Genomic DNA, 25,606 nt, shown 5'->3' on the forward strand with positions numbered 1-25,606 from the left:
TGGCAGGCAGATCTCTGAGTTGGAGGCCAGCTTGATCTACAGAGTGAGTTCCAGGACAATCAGGACTGTTACACAGAGAAACCCTGTCTCAAAACCGTCCCCCGCCCGCCAAAAAAAAACCCCACAAATCAAAGCTACCTTAGTCCAAACACTCTGGAGGCTGAGGCACAGGATTGCTGAGAGTTCAAAGCTAGCTTCGGTTACTTAAAAAGTTCCAGGATATACTGGGCTAGATGGGACCTATGTATGAATCCCCAGAACCCATGTAACAAAAGCTTGGATATACATACCTGTAACCCTAGGGAGGGAGCAAACACAGGCAGCTCCCAGTAGTTCACTGACCAGCCAGCCTGACCAGACCCTAAGCTTCCAGATCACTGAGACTCTGTCTCAAAGGAATAAGGTAGACAATATGCAAATATGCAATGTGTAGTAGAGGAAGACACACTCTGTCATCCTCTGATCTTTGCATGTTGCATACACCACACCCACACAAATGCATAACTAAGTAGAATATAACAAACCAAACCCCTAAAGAAAAAAGCCTAAATGACAATCACTCCACATGAAATGGAATAGGCACAATAAAAAGACATAATCACAGCCACAGGTGCTGGTAAGGATGTGGAGTGTCTGCAGCCCCCAGACGTCGCCAACGGTCAAGCACCATGGTGCACTTACTATGGACAACAGTCGGACAGTTCCTTGTAAAGTTCAATTTACACTATTTGCACAGTTTAGCAGCCTTCCTCCAAGAGCAATAGAAAATGTGTATGTTCACAAAGAATGTGTACAGATATATATAGCAGCTTTATCTGTGTCAGCGAAAACTGGAAACAGCTCAAATGTCCATCAATTGTGAATGAACAAGCAAATATTTGCACATCCAAATATAAAATAGCATGTGTAATGGTCTGTCCCCTCCCTTTAAGAGACAAGCCCTGCCCACTCCCTTCCCTGTCCACTGCAGAGGCAGGAGGATCTTCTGCTTCCAGTCTGAGCCCTTTCTGTCCCCCCCTTTCTCTCTCTCTGTTTCTTTCCTTATCCCCTTCTTCCTCCCTCTCCCCTTCCCTTCTATAACCCAGTAAATAAATATCCAACCTCACTCTGTATGGCGTGCCTATCCGTCTGTCTCTCACCCGCCATACGACTCCCTGCCTAGGACTCACTGACCCTCATGGCCTGTAGCCACTTGGGAACCCCCTGCCTAGGGCCTGCTGTCTTTGTGGCCCACCTTTGTGTCAGGACCCACTGCCTGCTGCAGCCACTCAGGGATCTGCAACATTTTACTTTTACCATTATAGCATGTATTAAACAGTAGAATGAGCTATGGGCACATTTTGTTATATAGCAAAGAAGAATCTTAAAAAGACAACATGCTCAGCAAAAGTCAGACTCCAAAAACCCATGTAAGATTCCAAGTACTTGAAACTCTAGGCATTAAACTGTAACGACAGAAAGCAGATCCCTAGCTGTCGGTGCTAGCGCCGGAGTGAGGGTTGGCTCTTTGGGAACAAGTGATTAAAATACTCCATATCATGACAGTAGTGGTCACACAACTGTTCACATCTGTGAAAACCTGGGAATTCACACTCTCAATGTTGGTGTATTTTACTGCATAGAAAATGCCCAGTAATAAAGCTGATTTAAGGAACATTTCCAAACAAAGGCAGAAAGTGGGGCAAGGGGCAGAGTTCCCCAGAGCAGTGGGAGGATGTGTGCTTAGCTTGCATGAAGCCTGAATTCAACATGGGGGGTTGGGTGGGTAAAGGAATAGGAAGAGGAAAAAAAGGAGGAGGAGGAGGTGGAGGAGGAGGAGGAGGAGGAGACAGAAGCAGAAGAGAAGAAAGAGGGGGAGGGGAGAAAGAGGAAAAGCGGGAGAAAGAGAAAGGGGGAGAGGAAGAGAAGGAGGAAAAAAGCCCTGGAAGCTATGTTACTGGAAAAATTACATACAGAATTGCCCCCATGTTTCTATGTCCACATTTAGACAATAAAACCAATAATCTCTGGGTTTCAACAAGCATTGAGCTCTGTCTTTTTTTTTTTCTTCATTTTTAAAAATTTTTATGTGTGGCCAGGCAGTGGTGGCACACACTTTTAATACCAGCACTTGAGAGGCAGAGGCAAAGTGGATCTCTGTGAGTTCAAGGCCAGCCTGGTCTACAGAGTGAGTTCTAGGACAAACTCCAAAGCTACAGAGAAACCCTGCCTCACAACAATAACAAAAAAAAAAAAAAAAAAAAAAAAGAAAAAAAAGAAAAAAAGAAAGAAAAGAAAAGAAAAAGAAAAAATTTTTTATGTGCATTGGATACCCCAGAACTGGAGTTACAGAAGGTGTGAGCTGCCATGTGGGTGCTGGGAATTGAACCTGGATCCTTTGGAAGAGCAGTCAGTGCTCTTAACCACTGAGCCGTTTCTCCAGCCCCAGATTCTGTCTTCTTGCTTTTATTTTTTCTAGACCAACAGTCTAGAAAATAAAATATAACAGCAACGAACCCAGGCTGTCTGTGGGCTGGTGGTGTTGGTAGTCCCTCCTTTGAATGCTTCCATTGTCTCTCTAAAGAGGCTTCCTCATCTTCAGAGGGCACATGGCAGACTTGCTGGGCATATTAGGGAGCACACATGGACATACCCTTTTCAAGATGTTATTCATAGTGTGTACTAAAATCTAGTGCACAAGCCCTTCCCCTTAGCAACCCACTTCTATGAAGAAGCTCTAAGCCAGGCATCCTAGTATGCACATCTGTAATCCCAATACTTGGGTGGTAGAGGCAGGAGGATTGTGGTAAGTGGGAGGCCATTCTACATAGTGAGACCCTATCTAAAAACACAACAAAACAAACAAACAAACACAAAACCAAACAGAGGCCAGAGAGAGAACTCAGTGGTGAAGACCAATGGCTGCTCTTGCAGGGGACCCAGGTTTGGTTCCAGCACCCACCTGGTAGCTCACAACCTTCTGTAACTCTAGTTCCAGGGAATATGTCCTCTTCAGGCCTCTGTGGGCACTGCGCATACATGGTGCCTATGCATACACACAGGCAAAACATTCACACACATAAAATAAACAAATAACTCGAACAATAACAAAGATGCTATCTATAGAAGTGCTAGCCAAGGGACCAGCAAGATGACTTAGGGAATCAAGGCACTTGCCGGGCAGGACTGGAAACCTGAGTTCAATCTGGAAACCCATACATTGGTTGACGCAGGAAGACCCACCCTGAAGATGGGCAGCATCCGCCCTGGTTTGGGGTCCTGGATTGTATAGGGGTAGAGGAAACCGGCTGAATGCTAACCACGCAGACATTCATTCTCTGCTCTTGACCCCATGTAACTGTTTCAAGTTCCTGCTTTGACCTCCCCTCGCTGGTGGACTGTAACCTGGAGCTGTGGGCTAAAATAAACCTCTTCTCCCCCATTTCTTTTCGTCAGGGCATTTATCCCCGCTACAAAAGCCAAAGGAGAACGGAGCCCAGACCTCTGTGGGGTCAAGCACCGATCTGTGCTTCCTGATCCTCCACAGTGTGCGGAGCATCCTCCTCCTCACACTCCTTCCGTCATCAACTCCACCTGCCTTCCGTGACATGGTGGACTGGCATGAATCAGAGGAGACCCCCCCCCTCTCTGAAGGGCTTCTGTCAGGTGTGTGTCACAGGGACAAGAAGAGCAAGTGATGAGCTTAGTTCAGGCTTCTTTCTTTCACTCATGGTTCTAGGGTCTGCTTGCCTTCAGCTTCATCTGAAGTGGGCAGCTGCCACCTGCCTAGGTTTGTATTCTGTGAACATCCAGGAACAGCATAACCCGATCCGACCCTACACACAGGAGCCCAGCCAACACCTCCCTTTGGCGCCTGCAAGAGTGAGATACAACATAAAGGTCACATCCTTCTGAAGAAAGTAGTTCAGGATCTCTGTCGTCCTCCTGCGACTGGACCCCAGGGTCAGGCCTTAATGCCGACAGGGACTCCTGCAAGGGGAGGGGAACCCTGGAACAGAGAGGCGCCTGCCCCCGCCCCCAGCATTGCTTCTAGTAAGAATGCACAGAGAATGACCTTGACCTTCTGCTTCTCCAGCCTCCACCGCCCAACTCCTGGGATTGCAGGTGTGCCCCACTCTGCCCAGTTTACTCAGCCCAGGGCTTCATGTGTGCTAGGTGAGCGCTCTACCAACTGAACCACATGTTTTGAGAAGTAGTCCCACTCAAGACACAAGGGTCTTGAACTCACAATAGTCCTCCCATCTCAGCCTCTCTGGTACTGAGGTCCCAGGCCTGTGTCACTAGATCTGGATTAGTTTACATATTCATGTGAAAAATCAATGTAAGGCTGGATACGGGGTGCACTCCTGTAGTTCCGGTGTTTGGTGTTTGGGAGGCAGAGGCAGGACAGTTAGCTCAAGGCCAGTCTGGGTTACACAGTGAGGCTGTGAATCAAATGTAAGGGGGAAGGGAAGACAAGGAAGGAGGGGAAATGAAAGGAAAAAAGGAGGGGGTGGAAGGTGAGAGGGAAGTGTGGTGTAGGAGGTCCTTCCGTCCATGTGCAGCTTTCATTGGTTAATGAATAAAGAAACTGCCCTGGCCTGTTGATAGGGCAGAATTTAGGTAGGCGGGGAAGACGGAACTAATTTCTGGGAGGAAGAAAGCAGAGTCAGAGAGACGACATGCTGCCAAAATTTAGCCAGTAAGCCACTGCCACGTGGTGATACACAGATTAATAAAAATGGGTTAAACTAAGATGTAAGAGTTAGCCAATAAAAAGTTAGAGCTAATGGGCCAAGCAGTGATTTAATTAATACAGTTTCTGTGTGGTGATTTCAGGGCTAAGCAGCCGGTTGGCAGGGACAAACAAGCAGGCCCTCCTGCAACAGAAGGGAGTGCAAAGGACAGAAAGAAAAGGTGACATAGGGGCAGCAGCATTTGCTGAAAATACGACTTAAACATCACGCTCAGCTGGCTGGCAGGTCTGGGGCTGCAGAGGGTGGCCTGGAGCAGCAGAGAATGGAACGTTTCGCAGATGGGCTGAGGAGCCAGCTGCTGCCCCATCCTCTAAACAGCAGCACAGACACCCTTATTTTCATCCCTTGTTTTATCATAAAGCATCTCCATTGTAAACCCAGAAAGTATAGTGGGATATTGTTTGTTTCTTCAAAGAGGGAGAAAGTAGGAGGATCATTAGCCCCTCACTTGAGATTCTAGTTGCTCCCTCCTGTATGGCCCAAAGCCCTACCCAGCTGTATCTCATTCTGCCCCAGCCTCCTGTGCCCGTGAGGTAGTAAGTAGGATGTGGAATGTTAGCTAAAGTGGAGTTCTATCTATGGGAAGTCGTCGTCCTTGCTCCTGTACGCAAGTCCAATAAACTCATTGGTTCACCAACCTGGTGACTGGAACTGTTCCTTCTATCTGTGGCTAGTACCCTGTCTGGGTAAGAATGGCTCTCCTCAGGAAAAGATAGCAGACGCCTATAGAGTAGAGCTTGCGGCGTGAATTTGCACTCTTCTGCCTTGTTAGGACTGCAAAGGAAGGCCCAAGTCAGAGCTCCTCGCTTTGATCTTGGTCTTCTCAGTCTTCGGTGCTATGAGAAGTGGATCTGTTCTGGGGGAGGCTGCAATAGTATAAGGCTCGAGGGATCAAGCCTGCCTTCCCAGGGGCAAGAACAAAGCAAGCAGCGATCCAGGGAACAACAGAGTGAGTGAGCAGGGAGGAGGTCTGGGAATGAAGACCCAGAAAGGATCCAGGCAGAAGGGAGGGGGTGGTGGGAGGGTACATGTGAAACATAGGCTGGGGACAGGTCAGGTGGTACCGAATGGCTGAAACAGGAAGTGGGGAAGGAGGGACAAAGCGGGGCCTGGTGCCCCCAGGCAGAGCCGGGTTTCTGCAGTCACAGGCTCCTGGCAAGCACACGTGGACTGTGAGAAAGCTTTAACTCATCTGCGGTAAAACTGTTAAAAATGACACATATTATCATTGAGTATTATATATAATTACACATTCTCTCTATAAAATCACACCATTACGTATGTAATTATTACACATACATAGGTAATTTATAAAGTGGGGGTTGAGCCTATGTAGTTAGAAGGACCCTGAGTCTGATGTCACACTTCTCCTTGGGAATTTAGCTGCGCTAGAACAGTACCGTTGTAGGGTGTGACAGTGTGTGCCTGTAATTCCAGGACTTGGGAGACAGAGAGGTTAGAGGATTCCCCCCCACCCCCAAATTAGAAGCACTCACTGGGGAGGGCACACTGGTATCTTCTCTCCTCCCCCAATAGGATCACTCACTGGGGAGGGCACACTGGCATCTCCCCCCTCCCCATTAGGACCACTCACTGGGGAGGGCACACTGGCATCTTCTCTCCTCCCCCAATAGGATCACTCACTGGGGAGGGCACACTGGCATCTCCCCCCTCCCCATTAGGACCACTCACTGGGGAGGGCACACTGACATCTTCTTCCCCCTATATATTCTGATTTAGGGTGTTTTTCTTGCCTCAGAACAGGACCTCAAGGCAGGAACCTAGAAGCAGGAACTGAAGCAGAGGTCATGGGGGAGTGAAGACTTGCTCAACCTGCTCTCTTATATAACCAAGGCCTAGCAGTCTGGGGATAGCAACGCCCACAGTGGGCTGGGCCCTCCCACATCAATCATTAATCAAGAAAATGCGGCTGGAATGTGGTGGGTGGCCTTTAATCTCAGCACTTGGGCAGTGGCAGTGGCAGGTAGGTTTCTGTGAGTTCCAGACCAGCCAAGGAGAGAGCGAGGGAGGGAGGGAGGAGAGAGAGAGAGAGAGAGAGAGAGAGAGAGACCGCCTTAAGAAAACCAATAAATGAATGAATGTATAAATGAATTAATGAGGGCTGGAGAGATGAGGCTCAGTGGTTAAGAGCACTGGCTGCTCTTCCAGAGGTCCTGAGTTCAATTCCCAGCAACCACATGGTGGCTCACAACCATCTGTAATGAGATCTGGAGCCCTCCTCTGGTGTGTGGGCATACATAGAGGGAGAATGTTGTATACATACTAAATAAAAAAATCTTTAAGAAAATGAATGAATGAATGAATGAATAAATAAATACATTTAAATAAAGGTCTCACAGACTTGCCTACAGTTAATCTAATGGGGGCACTTTTTCAATTGAAGTTCCTTTTCTCAGGCGGTGTTAGTGCTGGTCTTTAATCCCAGCATTCCCAGAGACAGAGGCAGGCCAATCTCTGTGAGTTCAAGGTCAGCCTGGTCTACAAAGCAAGTTCCAGGACAGTTAGGGCTACACAAAGACACCCTGTCTCAAAACAAAACAAAAAAAACAGAAAACAAAAAACAAAAAAGCTGACAAAACTAACCAGTACAGACTCCGTGGTCGTCTGTGCCAGAGTGGTGAGCTGCGTGAGCAGAAGAGACTCAGTTAACAGGCAACCACCAGCTCCCGGGAGAAAGCTAATCCCTTCCACCGTGGAGCCCCCAGTACCTGAATTCCTCCCACCTGGCCCTGTCTCTTAAAGACACAGCGCTTAGCCCAGCGAGCACATTCTCTTCCTGCTTGTCTGCTGGGTCCCTCAGCAGGAGTGAGAAAATTTCACTATCAAACGTCCACCTGCTGAGACCGGAGGGCAACGATTGAGAGTCTATAGGCCAGATAAATACCGTCCGCGTTTGCGCCACCTGCAAAGTTTTTATATTTTAAAATGGAAAAGGCACTACTCTGGTGGGAAAAGTTATTAGAAGGGTTAAGAATTTTGCCTTGTGACTCACAAAACCTAAACATTTACCGTCTGGCTGGCCCTTTTTACAAAAGGTTTCCATCCCTGCTGGAAACCATGCCTAGCACACAGTAGGTCTGAGTGACTGAAGGAACCGGATGAGAGATCGTCACATTCCACTGAAAGAACTCAAGTAGGGTCTGGGCGGTGGCTCCAGGGAGAACTGATTTTCAGAGGCATATTTATTCACGGAAGGGTCAGGCAGCGGGGACTGTAGAGGGTGGGGAGAATAATCAGGACCAGTGGCCGGAAGAACAAAAAGGAGCTGAAGGGAACTAGGGTTGGGGAACGGGAAACTGGGAGCGCAAGGGGGACCAGCGCTCACTCGAGCAAGAAGCCTCTTGCTGAGAAGGGAGCTTTCCAGCGCAGTTAGCGGCTCTAGCGTAAGACTTTCCTCCCTTCCCAGACGGCAGCCTGCAATTTTCAGGCCTCTCCCTAGAAACTGAATTTACAGCAAAAGTACGCCGTCTAACCCTACGTAACCTTACACAACCTTGGTGGCTCCTGGTTTTATCTGATTATCAGATTGTAATACCATATAAGTGGCCTCTGAAGGCCACCCTGTAATCTCAGTTTTGGAAAAAAGAAACAGATGGAGGAGGCGAGGCCCCTTTGGAACCTGTTAAACAACCAGATTCCAAAAGCTTCCAAAATCCTCTACGCAGCCATCCGGGGACCAAGAAGTGAGATTCCTCACACCCTGATCGTGCCTTATTCTTCTCTGAGTACCTTTCTATTTTTAATAAACTCCAGTTATATTTTACACCGCCTCATCCTGAAACTTTTTGGCTGCTCGACCATAAGGCTAAGGATCCAGTTTTTGCCAGCAAAGAGGTCGGGGGTTGGGGATGGGGGTGAGGAGGAGCTCCAGAGATCTGGCAAGAGATAGCAGGAAGCAAATCCCACCCTGTGTTGCCCTTGTCACGGACAGATCAGATGCTACCTGTGCCATCCCGGTCCTCTGGGAGGTGAGAGTGAAGACTACGTTGTAAACCAACCAAGGTCTAACTTCTAACAGCACACACTGGTCTTCATAGAGCATTGAACTCACTAGTTCCTCTAGGCTTCATGGAACTGTGTAAACCCTGACCATCATAGAGCTAAGACTGTTGTGGTGACCCACAGATTACCTTGACTCCGTAGTCATGGCAACAAGGTAAGCAAATGATACCACCATAAACGTTTAAATAGCTGTGGCCATTGTGGTGGTAAGTAGGACTGTTAATAATACCTCTTAGGAGGGAAAGGTGTCAGAGACCCTCACTGGGGATTTCAGACACCACTCTCTTCTGTTCCACTCCCAGCTGCGTTTGGGCTTGGAATGGAGGGGGGGTGTTAAAGGAGGTAAGAAGTGGAAGGTTGGCTGTGGGTTAGCACTCCAACAATGGAACTTTTGTGGGTTGTCATGCACACCGTGGTGGGACGCTTGCTGATTCAACTACCTCCATGAGAATTTCTCTTGATGGATGAAGCACCAGGACCAAAAACCGTTAGGAGAGGAAAGGGTTCATTCTCTCTCACAGTTCCATGTCACTGTTCATCAAGACAAGAACTCAAACAGGGCAGGAACCTGGAGGCCGGAGCTGATGCAGAGGCCATGGAGAATTGTTGCTTACTGGTTTGTTCCGCATGACTTGTTCAACCTGCTTTTTTAGGGCACCCAGGACCACCTGCCCAGGGGTGGCACCACTCACGATGTACTGGACCTTCTCACATCAATCACTAATATAGGCTGGCCTACAGATCTTATAGAGGCATCTTCTCAACTGAGGTTCCCTTCTCTCAGATGACTCTAACTTGCCCGCATACTGTCTCTAGTCCTCTGAGATCTCCCAAGCAACAGTTAGACATGAATAGAATCATATCTGTCTGCTGGAGAGTAACAGACATTTGCCAATCGAGCACAGAACAATAGAGACTCTTAACTGATGGCTCATCTCTCCAGCTCCCACCTTTTTTTTTCTTTCGTTCTTTCTTTCTTTCTTTCTTTCTTTCTTCCTTTCTTTCTTTCTTTTTTTGAGATAGTCTCTTACTGGCTTAGAAATTGCAAGAGCAAACATTAGGATCTTTCTCCCTAGTTGTCACCTCCTTACTGCTGGGATCACAAGCATGGTCCACTATGCCCACCCATCTTCATTTTTTAACTTAAGTTTTAAAAAGAAACAGCGTTGGAGATCAGCTAAGACCCTTGTGTACACTAAGTGCATACCCTACCATGAAACTGCACCCCTGGTCCACATTTTTTAACAAAGGGTGTATTATGGAATTATGGGTTTAGTTGGTGCAGCTGAAGTTATCCATCTGTTCTTAAAAGCATCATTGATGCCTGCAGTGGTGGCACATGTCTGTGTGTACTTGGAAAGCTGAGGCAGGACAGTTGCTCTAGGTTTGAGACCAGACTGGGCTACATGAGCACCAGACAGGTCAGTCAGAACTATATACTATGATCTTGCCTCAAAAACAAAACAAAACAAAAGTATTAAAGTCTCATATTTTTCTTGTTTCCATTTTCATACATGTGTATATATGTTTTATATGTATAGGAGCATATGTATATGGGAAAATATATGTGTGGGTGCATGTGTATATTTGCATCACACACATGTGGACATCTGAGATTAATATCAGGAAGCATTTTCAATTAGTCTTTCACCTTATTCATTAAGGCAGAGTCTCTCAATCAAATCCAGAGCGTATTGATCTGGCTTGTCTTCCCACACAGCTCACTCTGGGGAACCTCTGTCTCCCTCTTCAGAGGCTAGAAGTCTAGGCAGGCCACCACACCCAAATGTCATCCATACGGATTTGGGGGCTCAAGCCTGCAGGCCCTTTAACCTTCTAAGCCACCTCTTGAACCCCTTGTTTTGCTTACTGAGACAGGGTTTCATGTAGCCTACGCTGGCTTCAAATCCTCCTAAGTAGTCAAGGATGACCTTGGGTTCCTGCCCCGTCTTTACCTTCTACACGCTGGGATTATAGGTCTATGACATCATATCTGGTCTATTGAGGTCTTAAATATATAGTTAACGCTTTTCATGCACACACAGGATCCTATCACTAGAACATGGATCTTTGCTCCAAAGAGAGAGAAAAAAAAATCACACGAGACAAGAGAAAAGATCACACTATCATAAACACTTTTGCTGTTTTAGTCCAGGCTTTGGCATTGAACACACTATTCTGTTGGGGATGACGTTGAACTCCTGATCCCCTATTTCTACCTCCCAAGAGCTGGAAAGACAGGAGTGCCCCACCACACCTGGCCTTTATATATCTTTGGAAAATGCTCAAAGCACAGTTTATGAAGTGAAAATTTCCATGATGAAGAGTATAAGAAATATCTGGGACTATAACTCCTAGAGGAGCAAGGACACAGCCCACAGTGTCCTGGCGGGAGACCCAGGAGCAGAAGCGCGGCTCCCAGGGACTGGGCGACGTGAAGTGAGTGCAGGGCTATAAATAGTGACAGCCAGTTTACAGTACAGGCTGATGAAGTAAGGGACCATAAACATGCATAAATAGAGCGTGGCTGTTAGCTATAAACACCGGACCAAAATGCGTCTACTGTGGAGAGAGACTGGGGGCTCTGTTTAGGTTGGAGAAACCTCAGCAGCTGTGGAAAGGCAAGATGGTGTATCAGTTTGGGGGCCAGACAAAGCAAGGTTTGAACCCTTGCTCTTTCACCAGCTGTATGAGGCTGGGTGAGTTATCTCCCCTCCCCACAAATGCGACTCACCAAATCCACCATGTGGCTCCTGACTGTACAAGCACTAGGCTCCATACTAGAGAGCACACCAAGGAGAAACAAAAACAAAACAAAACAAAACAAAACAAAACAAAAAACAAAAAACAAAAAAACCACAAGCAGTGTTTCCCCTCACTCTTGGTGTTTTTGCTAGGCCATTATCTTACCTTCCCCCCCTCCGCCCCCCAGGATATTGCCAGTTTCTCATAAAAGGGATTATGGATTCGTGGCCACAGTATCTGACTTGTGGTGCCTTCTCAGGAGCTACTGAGCTAATCAGCCTCGCGAAAACAACACGTTCAGATAATAAGGGTAGATTGGCGTTAACTGGATTATGTGCTCAATGACTAGCCCCGTCTGATTGCAGGGATGACCTTTTCTCACCCTCATAACAATTCCTTGATTGTCTCTGCGAATATCCCAATCAAATGAGCGGGATACAGAAGCTTTGCAATCTTGCCACGCTTGTGCGGTGGGGGTGGGAGGGTGGGGGAGGAGGCAGGCTCCGCTCCTGCAGGCACCGAGGGAAATTCCTCCGGCCAATGGGAGTTTCAGCAGCTGTCTGAGCACCAAAAAGGGAGAGACTCTGTGAGAGGGATAAGCGCATTCCAGGCACTGAGTACAGCTTCAGGACAGCCCTAACGTGTGTGTGTGTGTGTGTGTGTGTGTGTGTGTGTGTGTGTGTGTGTGACGCCTGAGATGGGGGCCGAAGGGAAAACGTGCAAAGGCTGGTGAGCTCAGTTTCTTGGCCTCCACTGGCTCTCAGTGATGTAGGGGTTCGTGGGTACTCAGGTGAACCCAGGCCTCTCTGTATGAAGTGCTGTGACTGAAGCAGGCCACGCTAAGGCACAGGATCCCAGACATCGGCTAGGCTATGCATACATGGTAGGGAGCTCGAAAGTACATCTGGGCGTATGGAAGGGATCAGAGAGGTGCACAATAAATCTGACAACATGCTGCCAATCAGACAACACTATCCCTCTTTAGCGGGTGGGATAAAAATATAGCAGTGCGGATACAAATTAATGTAGGCGTTAATGTTTTAAGTGCAGTGTAAACAACACAGGAAAAGGGGTTTGACATGTATAAAGCCCTAGGTTTGCATCCCCACACTGCAAATAAACTAATAGCCGGCTGGGTGTGGTGGATGCTACTTGTAATTCCAGTGCTCAGGAGTCTGAGGTTAGTAGCCACGAACTAAGGCCAGCCTGGACTATGTAACAAGACTCTGTCTCAAAATAAAGTAAGGATCTGGCCAGACTGTTTGCCTAGCCTACTTAGCATGTGTGAAGCCCTGCGGGTTCACCCCCATGCTGGGGAGGAAGTGTGTGTATGTGTGTGTTTGTGTGTGTGTGTGTGTGTGTAAGCAGAACTGGAGAGGTAGGTCAGTTGGGTAAGGTGTTTAGCACACCAGCAGAAGGTCTTGTTTTTGTGAACCCAAAAGGAAATATTGCCCACAGAATACGGGGCGTCTAGTAAACTTGGTTAAGTTGGGAGTGTAGGGCCCTGCCCCTCGCATGGGGGTGGGGGTCAGTTCCCCTCCCCAGGGTATTTAAGTGATCCCCCCCCCAAAAGAAGAGCACGTGGTCTCCCTTTCTTCCTCCCGGGGTCACACTTCTCCGCTTCCCGGTTTCCCCCTCGGGGCCACCCAAGAGCGCAGATCTCCCATTAAACCTGGATATTTCTTAATTTGGCCTGTTTTGATTTGGCTTGATTGGGAATTTTTGCATCGTCAGGGAGCTCGCGTTAGGAAATATTCCTAACGTTGGTGTCTTACTGTTGACCACCCAATAGTTTAAATGAAAGAGCACCTCCCCACCAAGGCACACACTAGAGCAATAACTTTGTGCTCAGGAGCCATATTCCGTTTGCCTTTTTCTGCATGACTTCGCTGGTTCAAAGCTCACCACCAGTCACGTCACACGTATGTTTCTATTTACTGAGAGAACTAATGGAGGTTCCAGGCCTTTACTTTCATCTGTGGGGAGGAAACAGGGCCATCCTGTTGTCCCTTCTGAGGCAAGGGTCGGATATCCCCTACCCCCCGCGCATCCTCTTCCTTGCTCTCAAAGACAAGCCCTGGGTTTTCAGTCTTCAGGTAGAATTCAACTTCATTTCTTCTAGGCTCATTCTTTCTTTCACTGTAATGTCTATTAGGTTAATTCCCCTCTCAACCACGTCACCAGTCACCCCCAGTTCCCTCTAAGGTTGTTCTAAGGTTGTTCTAGTGGCCTCTCCCCCCCCATTTTCATTTAACCTCGTGTCAAATTAGTGATCAACAGATGATTTATGCCTCTTTGTCAAGAACTGTCCTCCGTTTTTTGAGTCTTAGGGGAGCTCAGATTCCCAAATTTGTTGTTATTCAGCTTTATTTGAATCACCCCCCCCCCAAATTCTCTGCAGGGAGATGATCAGGTCCCTGGAACCCAGCCTGCTCCCACCGTCCACCTCCCAGGACCACCCTGATGAAATTACCTCCAGAAGACCCGGTTTGATTCCCAGCATGCCACCCGAAGCTTTCTCTGGCCAATGTGTTTTACTGTTTGGGGTCCCAGCAAATCTGACTTTGAATTGTGTCCCACACTAGTGACTTTGTTTGGCAGGTGTGGGTTCCTGTTTCCTGCGGAATCCCATAACTTAAGGAACCAGGAATCAGGAACTCAAAAAATGCTCAATGAATGATTGGATGCGCAAAGGCACACACATTTGTTGGGCCTTTTGCTAAATTCCAGCACCCGCCCAGTCTCCCCACTTGGGTGAGCCCTATCCCTGGTTCCAAGTATTTGTTTCCTGGTTGTCCGCTCTCCAGGAATTAGCCTGACTGCAGAATGGTGTTGCAGAGGCCCTTTTTTTTCTGGATGGGAGCCCACCGTCGGATTGGGTTGGGAATGCAGGGAACCAACGCCCACTGCTGCGCCAGGGCGGTCTGCTGCGCTGGGGGACCTCAGTATAGCCCCTCTTCCTCCCACTCACAGCTATTGGTGGACGGGGAGGGCGGGCGGGTCCTCGCGATAGCCCCTCGGCTCCCCTCCCTTATTTCCCGGGGTGTGGACGCCGGGAGGCGGGAGGTGAGGAGGGGCTGCCGAGGGGCGTCGGGTTACATCTCCGCCTCCTCTGCTTGAGCTGGAGCCGCCGGGGTTGCGGGACTACAGTTGGGAAACATGCTGGACGCGAGCGGCTGGAGCCGGACGGCGTGGACGTGGGCGCTGCTGCTGCAGTTATTGCTGGCGGGGCCGGGAGGCTGCCTGAGCCGTCAAGAGCTCTTCCCCTTCGGCCCTGGGCAGGGGGACCTAGAGCTGGAGGCTGGGGACGACGTGGTGTCCCCCGCTCTGGAACTGATCGGAGAGCTGAGCTTCTATGATCGTTCGGACATCACGTCGGTCTATGTGAGTTAGGGCCGGGAGGGGAGCGATACCAGGGTACGCTGGGGGCGCCAGTCCAGAGAGACAGACTTGGGACCTGGGCGTCACCCGCGGGGACCCGAGAGCTAAGCTGCCCGGGCGCGGGGCCCTTTACTGGATCTGTGCGCCTAGAGGATCCCCATTGACGGTCGCTGTCACCCAAGGAGCACGCGAGGTCTAGGGTGGCATCGGCTTCCTATATTCATTCATCTCCGCGTGCGCCCTTGCTGGACCTGGGGACCTCGGGTGGAGTTTTCCTTCTCTGTTCAGTGTGCCTCTCGCCTTTGTCCCGAACCTTCTTTCTGGGACAGGTCCCGGTACCCCGCTGCGCAATGACCAGAATTGGGTCGTAGCCTGCGCGCGCTGAGAGACTGGAAAGGACTGGGGAATCGTGCTGCCCCGCCCCGCCCCAGAGTTCAGCTACAGCCCCTACATCTGTGTGCGTGGGTTCTGGCTACGTCTTGGCAGAAATTCTGCTTTCTTAGTTGGGCTAGTTTCAGAGTCCAGAGGTCAGGGCTAGGAACTCAGGGCGCCCCGGTGATACAATTTCCTGTGGCTGAGGTTGTCACCCAGGGGCCCCAGACGAGGAGGGGGACCAGCATGACCTTTTAGATCACTCGAACCTCCCCAGTTCCGGCAGGGCCTGGGCTCGCTGTCTGCCTGGTCATGCCCCTTCGTGCTGCTCCGGCACACCATGTGGATTTGATATAAAGCTAGTGTGCATTCCACAAGTGGGGGGACTCTACAAAGGGTGGCTGGAGCCTGTCCTGCGTGGGAGTGGCTCTGCTCCCCAGCCTGGCCTGGACAGATAGCGTGGGGCAACACCCACGTGCAGCTTGTCTGCTTTGCCTAGAAAGAATGGGTCCTTAGTCACACCCACAAAGAACTCTCACCCTTGGCTGGCTGATTGCCCTGGTCTCCGTGGGAAGCTGGGACTTTAGCATGCTTTCAAAAAAACACGATAAATGAAATCCCCCACCTTACCAATGAAACCAACTTGTTGAAACACATTAAATTATTTAAAAAACATATAAATTTTTATGTAGTATTCAGGCTTCTCCCTCCTTCCCAGCGGCCCCCCGCCCAGAAAAAAATGGGGGAGCCAGGGATCAAATCCAGGGCCTCGGCATGAAAGACAAACACTCTACCAACTGCATCATATCCAGCCCATTTTGTTTCCCTTTTAAACCACATTAAGTACTAAGTGTAGTGGTAGCACCAGCGGTAGGTTAGGGTGGATCTCAGAGGCCCTCTGAGGCGTATCAATAGCTATCTGCCAGATTCCGCATGGGGAATGAAGAAGCTAGGCCGAGGCCATGGTGGTACTGGCCTGAAATCCCACCCTTGTGAGCTAGGAGGATCTGGAGTCAGGCCAGTCTGGACTACGGGGTTTTAAATTCTGTCTTTAAATGCCAGGAAATAGCCTAGCCTGTGAGGTGACTTGGTGGATAAAGGCATTTTGTTTGTCAAACCTGACAACCTAAATTCATATCTCCATCTTTAGGACATATATAGTAAAAGGAGAAAACAGACTCCTCAAGGTTGACGCCCCCCCCCTTGATTTTAAAACCTCCCCAAACAAGCAGAGCACCAGACCAGGCAGAGCTAGGGTCAAGAGGCTTTGGCCTGATTTAACTCTGACGCTGGAAGCCACAAAGGAGTCCAAAACCAACCGTCAGGGACAGGAAGTAGGAGTCTGGAGACACTGGTTTACTAGGGAAAAGAGTAAAATAAAGACGTAAATGAGCTCGGGGTGGCAGCAAAGGCTTGTAATCTCAGCACTCAGGAGGTACAAGTAGGAGGATCAGGAGTTTGAATTTGAAGCTATCCTGGGCTACAAAAACATTTGTCTGAATAAGCAAACAAAATTAAGCTGAGTTTGGAGTTCTGGAAAATGACAGCTATCATTAATGATGCCCTGAGGAAGTAGTTTCCTGAATGTGGTCCCAGGGCTCCCGAGCACAAGGAATTCAGAAGGTCAATAATTATTTTAAATACTACTAAGGTGTTATTTGTGTTCTTTTCCCCTTTATTTGTATTTTGTATATGTGAGCGTTTGCCTGCATGTATGTCTGTGCACCACGTGTGTGCAGTGCCAGAAGAGGCCAGAAGAGGGCAACGGATCCCCTAGGACTAGGATCCCATCTGGGTGCTGAGTTAGAACCTGGGTTAAATGCTCTTAACTGCTGACTCAACTCTTCAGTTACTTATTTTACTATTTGTTTTTTTTTATTAGATGTGTGGGGCATGTGTGCCATGGTGTGTGTGCAGAGGTTAGAGAGCAGCCCTTGGGAATGGGTTTTATTCTGTTGCTGTGGGCTGCAGGGATGGAATTTAGGCAACTCAAGACTTCAGGCTGTAAGAGAAGAACCTTTATCCACTGATATCCATTGAGCCACCCTGCCAAACCCAACTGCTTCATTTTTTTGTTTTGTTTTATCTTTTTATTTATTTTTTTGTTTTGTTTTGTTTTTCGAAGACTTTTGTTTTGTTTTTAGAGCCAGTCCTGGAACTCGCTCTGTAGACCTCGAACTCACAGAGTAGTTGGCCTTGAACTCACAGAGAGCTGCTTGCCTCTGCCTCCCAAGTGCTGGAATTAAAAACATGTCCCACCACCACCCAGCTAGCTTTTATTAATTTAGTTGCCCAGGAATGTATGGGGGAGTTTGCTAGGGGCTGCATGGTACACACTTATCTGTCCCCACAGGTCAAATATAGAAGCAGCTGCCTTCCATTTAGCTGGGTATCAGGTTGATTTGCAAAATGTGAAACAAAATGTCATCACTCCCCACATATTTTTGTTTGGGAAATATGACCATGTGAATTAAAATAATGTTGTTTCTATTACTATGTAACAAATTCATTATTAAAATGTAAGTATTTATCTTGCTCTTGGGTTTACTCTCTCATAATAAAATGTTCATTACAGTACTTTGGGAATCTTCAAAAACTGTTAAGGGTTTAAAGGGCTCCTGAAACCAAAATTCCCAAGGGCTGGTCATATGACTATCCGGACGTTGAGTTTAAGGACAAGGAAAGCATGGCTGAGAATTTCTTTCAGAAGAGGCAGTAGCCATGTTGGATACTAGTGCCCTCCTGTGGGCCTCTGCAGGATCCTGCTTTGTGATGTGTGATTTCCCCATAGGAATGCCCTGAATGGTCGTCAATAGAGTCTGACCAGTAAATCCAGCTGTTCTGGATCACTTCCAGGATTTAAGCCCCACCCAGAGCACCAAGCCATTGAAATTTCAGAGCCTTGCTGATGAGAGTTTTTCAAAACTGTTGTTCAGAGCAATGAAAACATTTCCTGCCCTGGATCGGAATGTTGTCTCCGTTTGCATGCTCATTATCATGTTAACTGGCCACCCTCACCGGGTGTGTAGAGCACTGAAGTAATTTCTAGAACACGATTTTAGTGATTGTTGAATTGTCTATGATTCATAAAGATGGCTAAGTAAATCAGTTGTGATTAAATATAATAATCTAGGTAGGCAGTGCACGCCTTTAATCCCAGCACTTGGGAGGCAGAGGCAGGCCGATCTCAGTGAGTTTGAGGCCTGCCTGGTTTGTAAAGGGAGTTGTTCCAGGTGGGCACAGCAGCATGCCTGTGACCTCAGCACGCCGAGGCAAAGGCAGGATTCCTGGGTCTTGCATTTCTAGCCTAATCAGCAAACCCTAGGTTCAATGATAGACACTGTCTCAGAAAATAAAGTGGGGGGGAAGGACTGACTAAACAAGTCAACCTGACATAGACCCCTGGCTTTCACATGCATCTGTCTGTGCACACACAAGTCCACATAAAGACATGTGTATACATGTACACATAGAAAATTTTTTGTTGTATGCTATTATCCCAGTGTGCACTCAGGCATGAACACACATGTTCATGGACAGCCTCGCTACTACCCAAGGCGTTAATGGACTATTGTCTGAAACTGTTCAGGTTGCTCCAAACACCGGGATTCTGGCCCAGGGAGAGAGGAGGGCAGCTGAATCTATCCTAAGCCCTGATCACTCAGTGCTAGCCTGGGACCGTGATTCCCAGATGAATCTGCTAGATGAAGAAGCACTTGCTTCTCTTTTTCCCCACGTTTCCCAGTGGTTGAGCAGTGACTGTGGTTGAATCTCAGAATCCAAAAGAGTATTAATTCCAGTAAGGGCTGAAATGCAATTGGCTGATTATAGTAACCAACTTATAATTGAAGCCAAATCATTATTCTGATACTTTTTTTTTTTTTTAATTAAATGAGGCATAGAAGTGCAAGCCTGTAATCCCGGCCCTCCAGGAGGCATCATATCCACTTGGGCGCACAGTGAGTCCAAAGACAGCCTGGATTGAAGAGTAAGACTTGACTTTAAAATCCAAAAATAAAGACTTGTTATTGCTAATAGTTTTAGCAATCCAATGGTTAATTGCATTTACTTATTTTGAACCAGGGTTCCACGCAGCCCAAACTGGCCTTGAACTCCCAATGTGTCTGCCAAGGATGACCCTGAATTCTTGATCCTCCTACCTCTGAGTGCTAGTATTATAGGTTTGCGCACTACTTTATGTAGTGCTATGGTTTGAACCTAGGGCCTCATGCATGCTAAGCAAGCATTCTACACTTGAGCATGTATTCCCAGCCCCGAGTGTATGTGTGTGTGTGTATGTGTGTGTGTGTGTGTGTACATACATGTACATGCAGTAGTTCAGTGTTAAGATCTATTATTTATTCATTCTACAGATTTATTATTATTATTATTATTATTATTATTATTATTATTATTATTATTGACAGGGTCTCTCTCCTGGAACTCACTCTTTGCCCATTTCTGGAGGCATGCTGGGAGATGTGAGCAAATGTCTGCTCTCCAGACGTAGCACCTACAATATACCAAAGAAATGATCCCACCCACGTTAGGCTTAGTGACCCAACCGATTTTAGGGTTTGCTTGCAGAAGCATGGGTGACTCAAAACAGTCATTAAAATGCCCTCCTCTGCATGGGCGATGACGTGCAGAAGCTGCATCCCTGGAGCCCCTTGCACAACTTCTAGGCTGCTTCACAGAACTGTTTAGTGTTTATATAAGCTGGGGTGGGTAGGGAGGTCTTGTGAGTCTTGTAAGTTTCGAGGAGCCTCTGCTTCCTCTGGATTGGAGCATTTCATTTGGGAGGAGATAACTATATAACAGTGTCTCTTAAACCTGCTCTGTCAGCCAACTTGTTTCTTTGCTTATGGCCTGTCTTCCCTGTTAGTCTCAGCCCCATGGGGACAGGGTTTTTCTGTCATATGACAGCCATTTCCCAACACTCAGGTATGTGTGTAAGTGTCCGTACAGGTGGACATAGTGCTGTGGAGTCAACCAATATACAGATGACTTCCGGGACACTTATTTTTTCACCTTAGTCTATAAAACAAAGGGGAGCCACACGACATTTCCAAGTAAGTTAGTGATGTAGTGTGTGTGTGTGTGTGTGTGTGTGTGTGTGTGTGCGTGTGTGCGCACGCGCACCAAAGTGTAGGGAACAGATGACTGTACATGCCAGTTCTTGTTTAGATAACATGACTTTGATATGGATACCTAGCATGGTTCAGAATGGCTAATGATATGGGAACTGGTGTGAGGCAATAAAAATAGCTTACCCTGGATGTCTGAAAACCGCAAAGTGAATAGTGATGTAAACTGTAATATAACCATTCCTGATCGAGTGCAACTTTTATGTTGGCTTTGTATAAATATGGCTTTGAGGTCAGGGCCATGTGTCTTCACCAACCTGTATGTCTGTCTGTAGCCCAGTGTGTTCAGTGTGACTTTGTCAGGTCTGCATGTATGCTTATGCCTGCCTGTGTGTGGTTCATGTGTGTTGGTGTGTGGTGGGGACCTGCAGAAGTTTCCTGCCTCGTGGTCTGTGTGGTGGTCCGTTGTTTGGAGTGATTAAAGTTACATTAGGTTTCCCTGTGGCTGCCTGGTCTCCTGTGACCCTGTTCCTTGCCCAGTACAGCGGTCAATGTCAGATTTCTCCTCCATCTGCTGTTGAACCTGGAGCTTACTAGGTGACCAGACTGGCTGGCTGGGGCGCTCTCCGAACCCTCCTGTCCCTGTCTCTCAGAGATGCTGTTATTGGCACAGGCTTTTCGGTAGGTGGTAAGGGTCTGCATTCAGGTTCTCACAACTACAATGCAAGCCCTGCACTGGCTGAGCCGTCTCCCCAGCCTCTGGCATCATTTTCTTCAACAAATAGTGTAGCATAGGATTCAAAGAAGCAGAGAGAACCTGTAACATTTCAGAGAGACTTCAGAGAATTTAGTCCTGGTTGGAGCCTGATTAAAACAATATGGCCCACACAAAGACCTCTCCAGACAAACTCTTGTTTTCTTTTTCCTTCTTGCTGTGTTCAGGATCAAACGCAGGACCTCACAGGTTAAGTGATCAAAATACTGGCAGGTGGGATACTCAAGTGTCTAGGATTTCATTAAAATAGAACAAAAAAGCAGTGCATATCGCCTATATTCCCAGCAGTCAGGAGGTGGAGGCAGGAGGATTGCTGCAAGTTATAAAGCCAGCCTCTGGGCTACGTGAGATCTCATCTCAAAAAAAAAATAAATAAACCAAAAACCAAATAAATAACAACCACCTCCAAAAAGCCCCCGTCCCTCAAAAGCAAAACAAAAAAACTCCAAAGGAAAAAAGTTAGAACAGGTGTGGCAGGACTGGAAGAAAATAAGAACCACAGTGTGCTAAGAATTGTGGAGCTATTTGTTGGATGTCTGTGTTCTGGGGAGGGGGGGCAGTTTGTTTGAAAACTCCCCTAAAAAGTGGTGCTGTACAAAATTTTCTAAAAACTATTCTGCCTCCTCTCTAAGAAGAGGATCGTCAGAGGGTGGAGAGGAGGGAGGTGAATTCCAGGGCTAGAGACCTGTTGCCAGGGTCAAGATGAGGGAATGTAGTGAGGTGAGGTCAAACGTTGAGCAAGGCTGGAAGAAGAAGGCTTGTTGGTACCTTGTGCATTTGATATTCCCAGCAGCCCTGGGAGGAGGCTCAGGCAGGAGCTGGGTGGTCCAGAGTTGCAAAGCAGGAAACACACGGCCAAGGGTGCATCCGCTGAGTTGAGTAGAAGCTGAGTTTGTCTTTTTCAGATCTTAGTTGGATGTTGTTTATCCCGCCATGCAGTCTTTAGCGCCACCTTCCTCCTTCCCTCCCTCCCTCCTCCTTCCCTCCTAATGAGCTGTCTCATTAGCTCTTGTTTTGTAGACTTCTAGGCTATGTGTGTTGGGGCTCACAGCTGCACCACTACTCAAAGCACTTGGTTCTCAGGCCCCAGATGGCGACTTAACTGCCCTCAGGTGGATTTATTTTCCTTCCTTGACTCTTTCTACATTTTCTTTTTCTTTCTTTCTTTCTTTCTTTCTTTCTTTCTTTCTTTCTTTCTTTCTTTCTTTCTTTCTTTCTTTCTTTGTTCTGTTTCAAACACATAAAGAGGCGAGCAGCACTGTAACTGATGGACACCACACCACGGCAGTAACACTGATGCTTGCTAACATTTTCCACTGTTCATTCCCAGGCAGGGTGGATGATCTCCAGGCTTGTCTCATTGCACCGAAGGATCCTGAATCTTCATGACATGATCTTTATGATCTTTATGGCATGTCAACAGCAAATAACCTGCTCCTGAGGGTGGCTGTGTTGGAAGTGGGAGCCAGTCGGGTGCAAGGGGAGGTGGTGGTAGAGCGAGACCTCTATTAAAAGCCGGTTAATTTGACTGTGATTGTGCACACCTTTAATCTCAGCACTTGGGAGGCAGAGGCAGGGAGAGGCAGGCAGATCTCTTGGGTTTGAGGCCAGCTTGGTCTACATAGTTGTAGGGAGAGAGACCGGGGAGGAGGGTGGGGAGTAGAGGGAGAGAGAGAGAGAGAGAGAGAGAGAGAGAGAGAGAGAGAGAGAGAGGAGAGGAGCTGGTGGGTGGGAAATGATGAACCATCCTCCCAGAAACTGCTTGAGGAGCGGTCTATAGGAGCTGCACAGTAGAGCCTGGTGGGTCCCTTCTCACTGCACATCAGAAACAGCAGTGATCACTGTTGGAAAAGATCATGGTTTGCTCCCTTATCTTTCATTTTTGCGTGCCCCATGGCACATACGCTGGTCAGAGGAGGAGGAGGGTGTGGGTTCTCACCCGCCACATTGTGTGAGGCAGGGTCTCTTTATTGTGCACCACTGTGTACACCAGGCTAGCTGGCCTTGAGCTTTTGGGGTTCTGTCTCTGCTTCCCACTTTGGCATGGGGGTTACAGACATGCTGCTACCATACTTGACTTTTCATGGGTTCTGGGGATCTGAATGCAGGTTTTCAGGCTTGCGTGGCAAATTCTCCATTCACTGGGCCATCTACCCAGTGACCCTCCTCTTATTCTTGTTGCCAATTAGCTTTTAAAAGATTTATTTTATTCTTAGGTTTTTATTTTTTTGGCTTTGGTTTTTAAGAGGTGATCCTCCTCCCTCAGCCTTCCAAATACTGGGGTTCCATGAGTGAGCTGCCGTACTCAGCTTGAGAAATCAGGTTTTGATAGTCAGCTTCAAAGTCCTAAAATACAACCCCAGAACACTCTCTTATATGACCATTATACTATGTCCACTCTTAACCAAATCAGTAATTCCCTACCACCAAGTTATGCGCAAGCAACTTTAAAATTCTCGAGTATCCCCAAAGCTGCCCTTCAGCTAAAACTTCATTAAGCCAGGGACTCAAAACCACCTCACATGACATTTTCTGTGTCTCTCCCTTTGTTTGCACGCTGCTTAAAGACCCACGGCCTTTTGTCCTGTAGAATGTTCTAGGCCTGCATCCCACTATTTCTTTGTCCTAAAGTCTAACTTGCTATTCCAGTCTGGCATTTCCTGGAAATGGCTACCGGTTTCTATTTTGAAAATATTCAGGTTAAACTTTTTTAACCCTTTAGAAGACACATGTAATTTTGTTTTAGAATTAATTTGGAGGGGACCGAGGAGATAGTTCGGTGACTGAGTGCTTACCCAGCATGCATGAAACACCGGGTTCAAGTGCCACTGCACAATAAAATAAAATAATATAATTTTGAAACCAGTAATACATAGAAAGGTCCATTCTTAAGAACTTTTAATGCAATGTAAAATGAAGTTTTGACTAAGCTGATGGCCAGCAATCTACAGACATCCTCCTGCTGTCAGAGGAGTGACCCCCCTCCTAAAGAGACACCAAGTTAGAGGCAAGAGCTGCCATGCCCAGCTTTTGATGTGGGTGCTGGGGGTCTGAACTCGGGCCCTGTTGTTTGCACAGCAGGCATTTTACCCACTGAGCCCTCTTCTGAGCCCTTCGTACATCTCCCTTCCTGTGTTTTATATATCTATTACAACTCTTAATGTTTTTTGCTTTGTTATTTTCAGATATGGTCTCATGCTATAGGCTAGACTCTCCTGGAATCTGCTATGCAGTCTTGACCATCCTCAAATTTATGGCAATACTCATGCCTTAGGATCCCAAGTGCTTGAGCCACCATGGCTGGTTTCTGTTTTGTTTTTGTTTTTTATTACAGCTTTATTGATAGAATTCATGTGTGGAAAAATCTATATTGCTTCCCCATTTTTGAGTCAGAGTATCAGATAGCCCAATCTGGTATCTAGCTTACTATATACCTGAGGCTGACCTTGAACTCCTGTGTTTACCTCCTTAGTGCTAGGATTACACCTGTCAAAAATCTACCTTTAATGTGATCTGGGCCAGTGGGATGACTCAGCCTGTGGGACTCTTGCCCTCAAGATTGACAGTCTGAGTTTGATTCTTGGAGCCACATGATGGGGTGGGGGAGAAAACTGACGCCTGAAAACTGTCCTTTGAGCTCCACAGGCTTGGGACATGGGTGCCCCACTCTCCAGTAAACAAAGTGTGTGCCAAGGAAGGTATGGTGGCATACTGCTGTGATCCTAGCACGCAGGAGGCTGAGGCAGGAGGAACTTGAGAATATCCTGGACCATATGGGGAGACTCTGTCCCCAAAACAAAACGAAAATAAAAATGCACATTCAGTGACTTTTATTTAGTCTCTTCAGAGAGTCGTGCAGCCGCTAGGGATATCTAGTTCTAGAATGTTTTATCAGCCCCAAGGCAAACCCTGTGTCTAGAAATCACTTCCTGTTTTCTTCCCCATATTCCTGTCTATTTTCTCTATGGATGCCCCTTTCTGGACATTTCAGAAAAATGGATTGTCTGCTCTTCTGCTGGTGACTTTACGGTGTAGAACAGTGTTTACAGGATTCATCCATGCTGTAGTATGTATCTGAAATTTATTCTTTTGTATGGATAGTTTGCTAGTTAATTTTGACACAAACTAAGAGTTACCTAGGGAGAGGGAACCTCAAATGAGGAATTGTCTCCATCAGACTGGCCTATGGGCCTGTCTGTGAGGCATTCTCTTGATTAATGATTGATATGAAATGGCCAGTGTGGGCAGTGACACTCCAAGACAGGTTGTATAAGAAAGTAAACTGAGCAAGCCATGGGGAGGAAGCCAGTAACTGCTATTTTCCCATGGTTTCTGCTTTAGTTCCTGCCTCCGGGTTTCGGCTGTGAGCTCGTGCCCTGATTTCCCTCAAGGCCTGACTGTGGTCTGAACTGTGGCCTCTACCTGTAAGCCAAATAAACTCTTCCTCCTATGGTAGTTTGAATGTAACTGGCCCCCACAATCTCATA

At 47.5% G+C, this 25,606-nt stretch overlaps 1 protein-coding gene across 1 annotated transcript in view; it reads left to right on the forward strand.

The window, feature by feature from the left end:
* Positions 1-14,575: 14,575 nt before the first annotated feature.
* Positions 14,576-25,606, forward strand: part of Nid1 (nidogen 1) — a 77,893-nt gene continuing 66,862 nt past the window's right edge. Inside the window, exon 1 of the mRNA XM_085699239.2 lies at positions 14,576-14,888. Coding sequence (XP_085555365.2) covers positions 14,664-14,888 — 225 coding nt within the window. The 5' untranslated portion in view covers positions 14,576-14,663. The remainder of the gene's footprint in view (positions 14,889-25,606) is intronic.

This window comes from Myodes glareolus, chromosome 14 (assembly GCF_982192425.1).
Source record: "Myodes glareolus chromosome 14, mMyoGla1.1, whole genome shotgun sequence".
Taxonomy (NCBI): domain Eukaryota; kingdom Metazoa; phylum Chordata; class Mammalia; order Rodentia; family Cricetidae; genus Myodes; species Myodes glareolus.